This window comes from Adiantum capillus-veneris, chromosome 27, assembly GCF_014529385.1.
Source record: "Adiantum capillus-veneris isolate H3 chromosome 27, ASM1452938v2, whole genome shotgun sequence".
In the NCBI taxonomy this organism is placed as follows: Eukaryota; Viridiplantae; Streptophyta; class Polypodiopsida; order Polypodiales; family Pteridaceae; genus Adiantum; species Adiantum capillus-veneris.
In genome coordinates, this window is record NC_140957.1 from 111,447,084 (window position 1) to 111,461,894 (window position 14,811).

The window sequence follows — 14,811 nt, forward strand, 5'->3', positions numbered from 1 at the left end:
TAACAATCCCTAAACAAGTAGGTTGGTAGGTCTGCTAATCCCTTATCTTTGATCTTGAAGATATAGATGATCTTCATGGCCGTTAGTTGTCTTGATTTTGTTAGGGAATAAGACGTAGCTAAATAGATAATTGAGTAGATTACTTAATGGAGAGACAGGTTTACATACACAAGATTATAGAGTAGAGAGAGAGAGAGAGAGAGAGAGAGAGAGAGTACACACGATATACGTGGTTCACCCAATGTGGGCTACGTCCACGGGAAAGCAGCCACTCAATGGCTTTAGTACTTCAAAACAAGAAGTAATTTACAAAGGGATTATACCCTTAATAGAGCTCCCGCCTGGCTTCACTCACCACCTCACACCCACCTTGTTGCATCAACTTCACACTATGAAATGTGTGTCTCCTTTTATAGGCCAAAAGGGCTACCCTCTCTCATGAGAGGCAGCCATGTGTAGCCATCCTTGTGTGAATAAGTCCAAATCGGACCCTCCAATCCGCCCATGTGTGGCTGCCCTTGTGTAGACAAATCCGCTTTTGAATTCGACCACCGGCCAACCGACCATTGACTACCGGCCACCGGCCAACCGACCGGTCGTTTTCCGACCACTTTCCGACCGTCGGCCGGCCATAATATTCCGGCGAAAAGGAATATTCCGACGAGGGGAAAAAAAGTCTCAAGGGCTTCCGCCCCCAAAGCCCCTAAAGTTTCCCTTGAATTTTGGACGTGAAAATTTTGGTTTCCAGCGAGTGATTTTCCTTCACGCACGATGGCTTCTCCTCATAATGGGGGCCTTACAAATGTGCGTTTTTACCACAGAAATTACAAGGGGTAAATCAGGCCCCATACTGAACAGATTTGGCATGCGAAGTCCACAAAAGATCTTTTACGTTTCTATCCTCCCAACAATAGACTTCAATCCTAGGATTATCCGTACTAAGCCATTCCAAAGGCTTCAAATCTACTTGATTGTATCCCTCGAATTCTAAAGTTGGTGGTCCTTCTTTTGTTGACATATTTAGGATTATGGTGTTTACTTCCAACCCCCATTTGTCTATCACGTCAGGGTTTTTGACTTGTACATACTGAGTTCCGTTTCTGTCCATGTACATTTTTCTTTGTTTGTTTGTCTTAATCTCTTCTTCGAACTCAATACCATGGTCATCAATGCAAATAGCATACTCTTCATTAATATCTATGTAAACCTGATCTCCATGGCGATTTGTCTTATAAAAAAAGAGCATATACTTATAGTGCATTATCGTTCCGGTTTTCGAATGAGTCGAATAAGAAGACATTTCAGATGTTGAATCTGAAAAAGTGTCTGAGACTTCTTCAAGGATAATGTGCAAAGAATTGCTTTGATTCACGCTTTCTTCGGTGGATACTCTACTGGAGGTTTCTCCGAGTATACCCTGATTTCTTAGTACATGACCAGATCTAAGGTTCATGTAGACTTATGAAGCCCTGGTTAGAGTACTTACCTTTAGATTGACTTGTTGTCAATTTCTACTTGATTCGATTGCAACTTTTTGTCAAGCTACTGATTCCTCATCTGCAACCTGATTCCTGTACAAATTTGATCAAGTTAGCTATTCTTTTATATAGACAGTAGAGTTTTTGGTAATCGTCATGATTGGTCTATGTGTCGAAACATTGGCAAGCTTTCAAGAGGACTTTCCACTACTTGAGTGGCACCTTACATCTTGGCTTGTTTTATCCCAAGTGGGGATTATTACCGCCAAACTTATATACTTTTTCGGACTCAGATTGGGTTGGTTGTTTTGACACACGAGTGTCCACAAGTGGTTTTTGTTTCATGGTTGGCAGTTCATGTATATCATGGTTGAGCAAGAAGTAACCTATTGTGACCACTTCTACTTGTGAGGCTGAGTACAGGACAGTCTTCATAGCTACGGTTTGTTAAGTATGGAGCTTGATTTACCCTTGTAATTTTCTGTGGTAAAAGCGCACATTTGTAAGGCCCCCATTATGAGGAGAAGCCATCGTGCGTGAAGGAAAATCACTCACCGTAAACCAAAATTTTCACGGGCAAGAATCAGGGGCAACTTTAGAGGCCTCGGGGACGGAGGCCCCCGAGACTTTTTTTTCGCCGGAATATTATGGTCGGACGGCGGCCGAAAAGTGGTCGGAAAACAACCGATCGGTTTGCCAATGGTCGGAAGTCAACGGCCGGTGGCCGAATTCAAAAGCGGACTTGTCTTCTCAAGGGCGGCCACACATGGGCGGATTGGAGGGTCCGATTTGGACTTATTCGCACAAGGGAGGCTACACATGGCTGTCTCTCATAAGAGAGGGCAGCCCTTTTGGCTTATAAAAGGAGGCCATTTCTACACACATTTCATAGTGTGAAGCTGATGCAACAAGGTGAGTGTGAAACAAGGCGGGAGCTCTATTAAGGGTTTAATCCCTTTGTAAACTACTTCTTCTTTTGAAGTGCTAAAGCCATTGAGTGGCTGCTTTCCCGTGGACGTAGCCCACATTGGGTGAACCACGTATATCGTGTGTACTCTCTCTCTCTCTCTCTCTCTCTCTCTCTCTCTCTCTCTCTCTCTCTCTCTCTCTCTCTCTCTCTCTCTCTCTACTCTATAATCTCTTGTGTGTGAAATCTATCTCTCTCCATTAAGTAATCTACTCAAAAATCTATTTAGCTACGTCTTATTTCCTAACAACTGGTATCAGAGCAAGGTTTGCTCGTAGCTAAATTATCTCAAGGAAAGGATTCCTTGAATTGAGTGGGAGTTATGGCGGAGGAAGGGAAGCTCAAGATTGATAAGTTCAACGGCAAAAACTACCAACATTGGAAGATGCAGATTGAAGACTATCTCTACCAGAAGGACCTCTATTTGCCACTAGGCGGTCTTGCGAAGAAGCCCGCAACAATGGCAGATGAAGCATGGATTGTCCTTGATCGAAAGGCACTGGGAACAATCCGGTTAAGCTTGGCGTCAACGGTGTCCTTCAATGTTTCGGAGATGAAGACCACGGAGGACTTGATGAAGTCACTTGACGACTTCTACGAGAAACCATCGGCATCCAATAAGGTATTTCTTATGAAGTGCTTGTTCAATCTAAAGATGGCAGAGAATGGTTCAGTTGCAGAACACCTAAATGACTTTAACACAAACATAAGTCAACTTCGATCAGTGAAAATCAATTTCGATGACGAAGTGCGAGCTCTCCTTATACTATCATCTCTACCGGATAGTTGGGATAGCCTTGTGATGGCTGTAAGTAATTCTATCTCTGGCACAAATACTCTTAAGTTTGATGATGTTGTGGGTGTTCTCCTAAGCGAGGAAATGCGAAGGAGAAGCACAGGAGAATCATCAAGTGCTGCACTATCAGTGGAAACAAGAGGAAGGCCTAAGGAGAGGTTCAAAAACCAAAAGGGTCGTGATCGCTCAAGGCGGAGCAAGTCACGCACAAAGTCAGTTCTTGAATGTTGGAACTGCGGCAAGAAGGGCCACATCAAGAAGGATTGCTGGTCCAAGAAGAAGAAGAAGATAGAGTCTCAAGACAACAAGCCAACTTCGGAGGCCAATGTGGCAGGTAAAGTAGAGCAAGATGCTCTAATTCTCTCATTAGACAATGTGTCTAATTCCTGGATAGTAGATTCCGGGGCTTCTTTCCATGCGACACCACACAAGCAACATTTCCAAGACTACACCAAAGGTAATTTTGGGTATGTATACTTGGGAGATGATGAAACTTGTGAGATTGTCGACAAAGGTACAGTTTTTGTCAAAACTGCTAACGGAAATGAATGGAAGCTTAAAGATGTTAGGCATGTTCCTTCTCTTCGCAAACATTTGATCTCTACAGGACAATTGGACGATGAAGGTCACAACATTGCATTCGGAAACAAACGGTGGAAGATCTCAAAGGGATCTTTGGTGGTTGCCAAGGGAGAAAAAGTCGGTACACTTTACTTGTGTACTGTTAGCACGCAACCTTCAGCTTGTGCAGCAACTACAGAAGTTGACAGTGCGGTGTGGCACTACCGACTTGGGCATATGAGTGCGAAAGGAATGCAAATCCTTCAAACAAATAAGCTTCTACCAGGTTTGAAAGAAGTGGACTTAGAGTTCTGTGAAGATTGTGTTTATGGTAAACAAAAGAGGGTAAATTTTCAAAAATCAAAAAATGAAAGAAAAAATAAAAAACTTGAGTTGGTTCATTCTGATGTTTGGGGTCCTGCAACTACACCATCACTTGGTGGCTCATTGTACTATGTAACATTCATAGACGATGCGACTAGAAAAACATGGGTTTATGTCATGAAGAATAAATCCGATGTATTTTCCATATTTCAAAGGTGGAAAGCCTTTGTGGAGAATGAAACAGGTACCAAGGTTAAATGCCTCAGATCCGACAATGGAGGTGAATATTGCAGCCAAGCTTTTGAAAGCTTTTGTGCTAGCAATGGCATTCGGAGGCAAAGGACAACCCCAAGGACACCTCAACAAAATGGGATTTCGGAAAGGATGAACAGGACAATCATGGAGCGAGCATGAAGCATGCGGCTACATGCAGACCTATCGCTTGAGCTTTGGGCGGAAGTTGTAAGTACGTCTGTGTACTTAATCAACCGGTCACCCTCAACGGCATTGGATGGGGGAGTTCCAGAAGAGGCATGGACAGGTAAACCGGTGAATTATGCATTTCTCAAAGTGTTTGGGTGTGAGGCTTTCATGCACATAGATAGAAGCCTAAGATCAAAGCTAGATGCAAAGTCCAAAAAGTGTTTCTTCATTGGCTATGGAGAAGGATACTTTGGGTATCGCCTATGGAATCCTGAAGATGGTAAAATCTTAAGGAGTAGGGATGTAATTTTTAATGAAAAAAATATGTACAAAGATTACTTGGAAAGAAAACAAACAAAAGAAACAGGTGATGAGTACATGGAGCCTGAGGACGGTGAAGACTCAAGGACTACAAACGGTGACAATGTGCAACAACGTCAACCAAATGAGGAGCCTCAACCTATTCCCCGAAGATCTACAAGAGCAAGTAGACCTCCAGAAAGGTTTGTTCCTTCCTTCAACCATCTCTTGATTTCAGATTCTGGAGAGCCAGAAACATACGAAGAAGCTATGCAACATGAATCCAAAGAAGAATGGACGAAGAGCATGCAAGTGGAGATGGACTCACTACATCGCAACCAAACATAGGAGCTGGTTGAGTTGCCTAAAGATAAGCGGGCACTTCAAAACAAATGGGTGTACAAGCTGAAGAAAGAAGAAGGTGGGAAGAAAAGGTACAAGTCTAAGCTTGTGGTAAAAGGTTTTTCTCAAAAGAAAGGTATTGACTTCAATGAAATATTTTCTCCTGTTGTAAAAATGAACTCAATTAGGCTTGTCTTAAGCTTTGTGGCTGCTCATGATCTAAATCTCGAGCAAATGGATGTAAATACGGCATTCCCTCACGGTGACTTAGAGGAGGAAATCTAAATTCTTCAACCAAAGGGGTATGAAGTAAAAGGTAAGGAGAAAATGGTTTGCAGATTAAAGAAGAGCTTGTATGGTTTAAAGCAAGCATCAAGACAATGGTACTTGAAGTTTCATCGATGGATGTTGGATCATGGATTCACAAGATGCAACTCGGATCACTGCGTCTACACGAAGAATTTGGGAGATGGGAAATTCATCATCCTAATGTTGTATGTTGATGACATGTTGATTGCAAGTGCTAACATGAAGGACATCAAAGACCTAAAAGAGGAGCTGTCCAAATCTTTTTCAATGAAAGATTTAGGTGCTGCAAAGAGGATACTTGGTACGAAAATATCAAGGGACAGGACGAAGAAGACAATAAAGCTATCTCAAGAAGATTACTTCAAGAAGGTACTAGAAAGGTTTGCAATGCAAAATGCAAAACCAGTTTCTACACCTTTGGCTGGTCATTTTAAACTAACGAAGGATATGTGTCCAAAGACACAAGAGGAGATAGCCTATATGTCTAAAGTTCCATATGTTGCAGCGGTAGGTTCTCTAATGTATGCTATGGTCTAGACAAGGCCAGACATTGCACATGCAGTGGGAGTTGTGAGTAGGTTCATGGACAACCCAGGTAAAGAGCATTGGCAAGCTGTGAAGTGGATACTTAGGTATCTAAAAGGGACAACAACAAATGCTTTGTATTTTGGAGGAACTGATATTTTTCTAGAAGGGTATGCTGATGCAGATATGGCAGGTGACAAAGATACTCGAAGGAGCACTATTGGCTATGTGTTCACGGTTGGAGGCACAGCAGTAAGCTGGGCTTCAAAGCTGCAGAAAGTGGTTTCACTTTCTACCACGGAAGCAGAGTATGTAGCAATGACGGAGGCAAGCAAAGAAATTCTGTGGCTTCACAGATTCTTAGAAGAGCTTGGATTCAAACAAGACAATTGTGTCTTGTACAGTGATAGCCAAAGCGCTATCCATCTTGCGAAGAACTCAGCCTTTCATTCAAGGACAAAGCACATTGAGGTGAGATATCACTTCATACGCACTCTTTTGGAAGAGGGACAGCTAAAGTTAGGAAAGGTGCATATAAGTGAAAATCCTGCAGACATGTTTACAAAGGTGGTCAACAAGGAGAAGTTGAGCTTTTGCTCATCTTCAATCGGCATTCAAGGATAAGAAGCCAGGATGGAAAGCAGTCACAGGTTTGGTATGGAGATCAGTCTCCAAGTGGGATATTGTTAAGTATGGAGCCTGATTTACCCTTGTAATTTTCTGTGGTAAAAGCGCACATTTGTAAGGCCCCCATTATGAGGAGAAGCCATCATGCGTGAAAGAAAATCACTCACCGGAAACCAAAATTTTCACGAACAAGAATCAGGGGCAACTTTAAAGGTCTCGGGGGCGGAGGCCCCCGATACTTTTTTTTTCGCCGGAATATTATGGCCGGCCGGCGGCCGGAAAGTGGTCGGAAAACAACCGGTCGGTTGGCCGGTGGCCGGTGGCCGAATTCAAAAGCGGACTTGTCTTTTCAAGGGCGGCCACACATGGGCGGATTGGAGGGTCCGATTTGGACTTATTCGCACAAGGGCGGCTACACATGGCTGTCTCTCATAAGAGAGGGCAGCCCTTTTGGCCTATAAAAGGAGGCCATTTCTACACACATTTCATAGTGTGAAGTTGATGCAACAAGGTGAGTGTGAGGTGGTGAGAGTGAAGCAAGACGGGAGCTCTATTAAGGGTTTAATCCCTTTGTAAACTACTTCTTCTTTTGAAGTGCTAAAGCCATTGAGTGGTTGCTTTCCCGTGGACGTAGCCCACATTGGGTGAACCACGTATATCGTGTGTACTCTCTCTCTCTCTCTCTACTCTATAATCTCTTGTGTGTGAAATCTATCTCTCTCCATTAAGTAATCTACTCAAAAATTTATTTAGCTACGTCTTATTTCCTAACACGGTTGAGTGTGTATGTCTCAAATGCCTTATGGCTGATTTGGGTGTTGGACGGGACACTGCCAACACTATCTACACTGACAGTCAGAGCACATTGGCAATTGCCAGGAACCCAATTTTTCATGCTTGCACAAAGCACATTGAGGTGCATTACGACTATGTCAAGGAGAGTCTCTGAGTAGGAGAGATCAGCTTGGCCTATGTGCCAACACAGGACAACCTTGCAGATCTTTTCACAAAGGCATTGTCTCCTGAGAAGTTCGAAGCTTTCCGCAAATCTTTGGGCTTACTCTCCTGTGTAGAATTATCATGTTCTAAAGGCATGGCACTTCCCTTTACTCATGTGCCAGCTCTCATTCACCGCATTAGTCCAAGGGGGATTTGTTACCATATAATGTGTGTGAACACACTTAGGCCCACCGGCACATTTTTTCCCTCACTAGGAGATTTTTTTCCCCGTGCATTGTATATACGCCCATCATTATAGCGCTATCTATCTTTCCATTGCACACTAAGTAATACACTCTCTATTGTGTGCCTTGGTTCATCTTCACCAAGTCGTGTGTGTTTTCCTGCAACCCTAATTCCAACATCTGACTCATATGATCTAGCCGGCTATGCCACAACTCTGTAGACATCAGCTCGGCTACAAAATAGAATTCTCTTTCACAAAATAGACATAAACTGAGTACAATAAGCCAGACTTCTGGTCTTTAAGCATGACGATATTTTCCTTCTTGATAATCCCCAAGAACCATGATCAAATATGGTAGTGTAACCCAAATAGTTCAGCTGTCCATCAAACTCTTTGTCAATTTGGGTACTTGTCTAACATTGTGCAGCATAAACTCAGTGTCATTACGCATAGAAAATTTAATGATGTCCACACCGCATATATCAAGCTCATAAGAGTTGCCTAGCTTCATTGTGCCATTGTGTGGCAGTCTATGCAGAAAACCACTCCTTGTGAGGAGTCATGTGAAAGCTAGCACCTGAGTCCACAATTCAATTCTACGCATAACACTCGTCAAGAGCTAACAATGCATCAAGACTCAAATGCGATGTGAAAATCAACACATCATTTAGCACGTCAGAAACTATCTCAATGGCTAAAAACTCAACTACATTAATTTCTTCAATTTTCACGTTGCTTTTAGATTTGTCATACTTCGCTTTCTCTTTATCCTTATCACGCTGCAATGTGCAACAATCTTTCTTCAAGTGTCCCTTTTTATGGAAGTAGTAACGCTCAACATTTCTCATGTTTTTGCCGCGACTCTTGCTACAACCTTGCCTGTGATCTTGAGAACGACCACGCTGCCTTTGCTTGTCACGATTGCCACTAGCCACATATGCATCACCATGCCCACTCACTATTGACGTTGAATCTCCTCAGCGAGCAACACACTTGTACAATTGCTGAAAACTAGCTTGCCATTAGGTGCAGAATTGCTTGTGGTTGTGTTGAAGGTATCCCTCCGATGATGATAGCGAACATTGCAAGAAAATGGCTTTCATTTCATCATTGAAATTAATACCTTTTGAAAAAATCTTTGAAAAGATATTGTTGAACTCGTTCAAGTGAGAACTAACATTAATGCCCTCTTTCATGTTCATGCGCATAAGCTTCTTCATCAAGAAAACCTTGTTCGAGGCATTGTTGCCATCCCATGTTGTACATGGAGCATCCCATAAATCTTTGGCATTGGTCTTATCCATTGGAGTAAAGTAAATGGATTCACCAAGGTACAGGCGAATGGTCGCCATAGCACACTCATTCAAGTCTTCCCACTGTTCATCAATGTACGCATTCTCTCTTCTTTCGCGCAAGGGTGCTATCAAACTTTTGTTGATCAAAACATCTTGCATACGTTGCCGCCAAATAACAAAGTTTGTGTACTTTTTGATGTAGTTTTCTTCTCTTTTGAAAGCACTACTCGTAGTCATGACTCAAGAGAATGTGTCCAAAAACTCTATGGAAAATTTTCTGGGATAATTTTGGCAAAGTTTTTCCTATAACAAGAGCGAAAACTCAAACCAAAAGTAGTAAAATCACTCCGTAAGAACAATCAAATGTGCCAAGAACGCATAAAATGGACTCGCAAAAAAAATCCGGTGGCGTCTCCTCTGTACGGTAGCAAATTCTCAAATCCAACATGACAAAAGTAAACGCATAAAACTGGTCAAAACAACCACTGGACATGAACTGCTCAAAACCATTGCCATGCGACCATCAACTCAACATCAAAAGCAAAAGAAATCGTCTAGATACATATCGTATAGTAAGGGTACCGTAAAAGTGAAACTTCGACTACCTGTATCACCGAATGTATCTCAACATTCGAGAATATCCCAGCTCAAAGAAAACCTCATGCAACGACTCTCCAAAGGCTAAAGCAGACTCAAACGACTAGCCACGATGTCAGAAAAGGCTCTTTTGATCCGAATCTTAGAAACGGCCGAAAAAACTGTCAAAATAGCAAAAAAAATGGCTCCACATGAAGTACAATAGAAAGTAACAACAACTCAACATACATGTGACTGCATATGAATAGGTGCCAAGAACTATTGCGTGCAGCAAAAAGTATATGCTCTCAAAAGAACTCAATAGCACTAGGTGTGCTCAAACAAACATGCATCTATCAACACATCTGTTTGTAGAGAAACTGCTGTCAAAATGACTGTCAAAATCGCATGAAAGGCATTGTGTCTGTAAGTGTATAAAAACCTAGAGAAACTACTATAAGTAGGCTCGAAAGCCCCCTGTAAACCTACGTGTCGATGTAGAATGAGAATGTCGGTGTCGATTTTCGCCGTTGAAAATGTGTTAGTCGAACAGTCACCAAAGAGGTGGAAGCTGAAAATTGTGTCGTAGAGAGAAATCCATGTGCTCAGTGTTGATGTCGGGTGTCACTCCTCTATGGTAGAGGTACCTCACCCGTGCACTTCGCAAGCACAGTCATCCATGAGAAAACACTCGTTCGCAAAAACGCTCGTGTCGCGGTCGAATGTTGAAAAACCGCCGGGTAATGAGAGGGGTAATGAGAGGTGTCATCAAAGAATGCCGAAAAATCGAGTCAATGTCAGAGACTAGCCGAGAGCTGATCCGCTCTCAACTCCTTATTATTTCATTATAACCAATAAGAGTATAAGTGGGTCGGCACCCGGCCATAACCGACCACGGGGCCTAATACCTAATAGTGGAAAGTACACTTCCACTACAAGACTACACCGCGGTAGCCCTCAAACACACCTGCTTCTCTCTCGTTGACGTCGGAGAGTAAGTCTGTATGCTGCAACAATAAGTGTGATGTCAATGTCGTATGATGATTGTCAATGGTTGATAGTCGATGGCGAGGATATGAAGGATGCCAAAGATCAATGGGATGCAAGGAGATTAATTGTGTCGAAAATCGAATCGATCTCGTAAGCTAAGAATTGTCGAGTCGAATCCGATGCAGAACACACCGGCTGAAAACTACCTTCTATTGTGCTACCCAAATGGAGATTCTGAGGGCAAAACCGGCTTCGAAAGGGGGATAAGCGACAGACTGAAAGTACTCCTAGCACAACGAAGAAGCTCCAACAACAACCGGAACCAAACTCCAACCTTAAATTGTGCCCACAACGCGGACCAAAATTTCAGCTCTCTCTCTCTCTCTCTCTCTCTCTCTCTCTCTCTCTCTCATTTGAACCCACCCTGTAAGCTTCCTTTTATATTATAAAGGTGCTCAATATCCTAGACACGAAGAAGTGATGGAACTAACCAGTGTTAAACTATTTCGGATCGTGCTACGTATGCCTATAAAAACATCACAAGATACAACCCATTTAAGGAAAATGTACTCTTAAACACTAGACCATGGTATAGACGCTACTCTTGCAAAATTGGACTTGGTAAGACCACCTAACACACCAAGGGATTCACGAGTGTAATAGAGAGACGTCACCGACATGCACTAAGAATTACCTTACTTGACCCTAATGTAGAGTTTCCTTCTTTGTAAAATTTATCCTTTTTGCCCTACAAAACCCCCACTCATCCACCACAAGGTAACCTTTAGTGAATATCACGGACCCAACACACTCTATGTCATAACCACTTCGCATCTAGAAGGAAAAATCTCACAATCGCGATCAAACAATCGAGAGGAACATAAAAACATAGCACCAAATAACACAAGAACAAAGACTTCAGATTCTCAAAGGGATCTTTCTTCTAAATTATGACACTATCAAGGGCTTCACTAAACATATGTTGTTGTGACTCTTACCCAAACCGAACCCCACTTAGTCATGTTAAACTAGGCTAAATGGCTTAGGTTGACCCTTATACTGTATAGATAATTCCTTTTAGAGATGATTTCTGAGCAAGGTCTTCCTATCATTAAAGATTTGATGTTATACCTTTCTATTCTCATCATGTTGGTGCAGCATATGATCTGAGGATTATGATCTATTCATTTGAGTATTATCTCCAAAGATTGAACTTTAAGAGAGATTGTGGAGTGTTGTGAATCTCAACTTTGATCGAGAAGCAAACTCTAGAGGGCTCTACTAGAACAAACCCAATCCGCAATCCTGAACTATATCTTCCACGGGCATGGGAGATAGGATCAAAGGCCACCATCAATTTACAAACCCACCATCAATCATGCACCGTAGATCTTGTCACGAAAAGTAAACAACAGTATACGCGATTACTTCTGCATTGTGGTATGTTTGCACATTACGTTTGCATTCCAACAAAGACATGCATGAGCGACGTGGGGGCACATGCCTCTTAGTTGTGGGTTCAAGCCTCCAAGGAGGGAGCAGGGGGCAAGGGGGTTCAAATAATCTAGAGTACCCCGAGATATACATTGCTCGAGGTCTACAATGCTCAATCATCCCACTGTATATCCCACCCTCTCCTTACCAATATAGCCAAGGGTCCGCGATGGTAGTCATCCCTTAGAGGTCTGGAGTGTGATGATTGACCCACCATCTTGAGATTGGTGGATCCTCTAGCAAAGGCCATAGCCAATGAAGGTCTTGACACAATTTTAAAGAATGCAAAATACCTTCTAGCTCATTTACCATAATCCTTTTAAAATTTGCAAACAAAGGTGAAACATTATATCTAAAATCTCCTGATAGCTCATGGTGGCAAACAACAGAAGTCTCCACTCCTTTTCTTCCTAAAAATTGAGGGACTCACGATTAAATGAGACAAAACCCAAATCACCTTAACAATTAATGACACACTTAAGAGAATCTAAAGAGAAGTGTTCAGTTAACAAAACCAGCAAAATGAAATTTTAGCATAATGGTGAGTCTAGTGCTTGTGTCCAAAGTGATGGTGCTTTCCATCCTCCCCCTCCTTTTCAGCTTCCTTCTTGTCATGTCGCTCATGCAAAGCATAGGCTCCAGATCCCACCGCCACCGCACCTGCAACGGCCCCTCCAATGTGATGCTTGTGGGCATTCTCTGGATCTTTCTTGGCCTGGTGCTTCTCATACTACACAGCCAAAGCCAAACAAAATTACAACCAGTTTTTCATTGTAAACATTGATATTACAGAAGAAGTACCATGGCGACAGCTCCGCCGAGCAAGGCGCCGGCTTCGCCAATGTGCTGCTTGCGGGAATGCTTCTTGATCTCCACTTTGGCATCAACAGGCTTGCCATCCACCAGCGTGGTGGAGGATTGCACAGTGGTGCTCTCCTCTTCCACTACCACCGCCTCCTCCTCCGGCTTCTTGTGGCCATGGTGATGGAAGAGTCCTCTGTCATGGTGCTCGGCCATGATTGCCCTTTAACTCTGTGTTTTTAGATAACCTTGTGTTTGTGTGTGTGTTTGTGTGTGTGTGTGTCTCTCAGACTTGCTGGGCCGCATCTTAAAAGAAAGATCTGAACGCAACTTGTTTCCAGTTGCGTGTCTAAACGCCCACGTCACACTGGGGCGCCCGCCCCACCCCCTCTTTGTGTGCCCCAGGCCACGGCGCTGTCACACTAGCCAATTTGATATAAACTGCCGGTGAGTTTGCAGCGAATTGTAGTAGCGCAAGTGGAATGGCCTCCGTAACTCACGCTGACTGCCAGTGCTCGAAGCTCGTGAAACGTCTTTCCGCGTGCGCTTTTGGCAGATGGCCGCTCCTTGGAGTAGTTGGCCGAGGAGGTAAGGTCGTCCCTCTGACAAGGTCTAGAGGCCAAGTTTCGCTTTTTCGTCCGCAAATCACTGGCTGCCACCTCAAGATGGCCACCCTTTCCCTGTCCCAATGTGACACGCACCTAAACGCGCATTTCGTCTTCCCTTTCAACGCAGGAACCACCGTCCCAAATCGTGCCCCCCTGCCCCCCTCGAGCTTCAAATTGGGTGGCCTACATAGCTACTTCTCATTCTATTATATAGAGTGAATCTCGTTAGATTCTGTCAAGTTGAAAGCTATAGTTCGACCTGTAAAATGCGAGGTTGAACAGAGAAATCGAAGCCACGTGATGTGCAATCCAACGATTTCAGCAATGTTGGCCTAGGCCATCCTGGCAAGTGCCATCTCTGATTAATCTTGCGTCCATTAGCAAAAAAACAAACAAAACCAGGGCACCAACGTGCCTCGCGAGTCGCCTTGCAACCTTCTATCATCAATGTGCGCCCATGTGGATGTGCATTTCGTGGTCTTGCCAAATGCCCCACCATGCTCCTATAAGATTCTCCCTTTCTGCAACACCTGTCGACTCCTTGCTTTTGCCTTCGATCAGAAAGGGTGGATCTTGAAAGATTACCTCAAATAAGCAGCATAGTTCACACTCTTTCACCTTGTCTATGGTCAAGAGGCTTTGCAACCTATTGAGCTCAACATTCCAGCAATGCGGCTTCATGGCAAAGGGATGGAGGGAGATGAAGGTGCATGGGTAGATTGCCTTCTTACCTTAGCTGAGTTTGAGTGGAAAAGAGAAGCGGTTTACAAATTCTATAAGAGGAAGAGCATGCAAGCAAAGAAGAATCTTAACAAGAAAGTGAAGGACAAAGGACTCGGAGAAGGTGATCTGGTGCTAAGGTATGACAATTATCTTGATAATAGATTTTGATGCTAAATTTGATACTAGATGGCAAGGTCCATACGTTGTCAAGAAAGCCTTCAACTCAAGTTATTAACAGCTCATGGACTTGAATGGCAAAGAGCACTCCAAGAGGGTGAATGGATATAGATTAAAGCCCTACTTGAGTCACATTCTACCAAAGAATTTATAAAAGAATGACCAGAAGGCTACATCTTTATGTAAGGCCTGTTGTGTTGTTTGGTTCATGTTTGTGGTACCAACCATGGGGAGTAGATAGAACCAATCAAAAACCCTATTGAAGGAAGCAATAATAAGAGCAACATTGGACCACTTTCACTAGAGAAG

The 14,811-nt window shown here is 43.2% G+C and overlaps 1 protein-coding gene across 1 annotated transcript; it reads right to left on the reverse strand.

Annotated features, from left to right (window-relative positions):
* Positions 1–12,676: 12,676 nt before the first annotated feature.
* Positions 12,677–13,295, reverse strand: LOC147422572 (abscisic stress-ripening protein 3-like). Its single transcript, XM_086503444.1, has 2 exons — positions 12,995–13,295; positions 12,677–12,923 (listed from the first exon to the last, which is right to left on the reverse strand). Exons 1-2 carry the CDS (start codon positions 13,208–13,210, stop codon positions 12,741–12,743), a joined length of 399 nt encoding a protein of 132 aa, XP_086359570.1. The 5' UTR covers positions 13,211–13,295; the 3' UTR covers positions 12,677–12,740.
* Between the last annotated feature and the right edge of the window lie 1,516 nt (positions 13,296–14,811).

Coding starts and splice junctions, on each gene's coding strand:
- LOC147422572 (XM_086503444.1), bottom strand. CDS start 13,210: ATGGCCGAGCACCATGACAGAGGACTCTTCCATCACCATGGCCACAAG. Junction 12,924..12,994: donor TCGGCGGAGCTGTCGCCATG/GTACTTCTTCTG, acceptor TTGGCTGTGTAG/TATGAGAAGCACCAGGCCAA.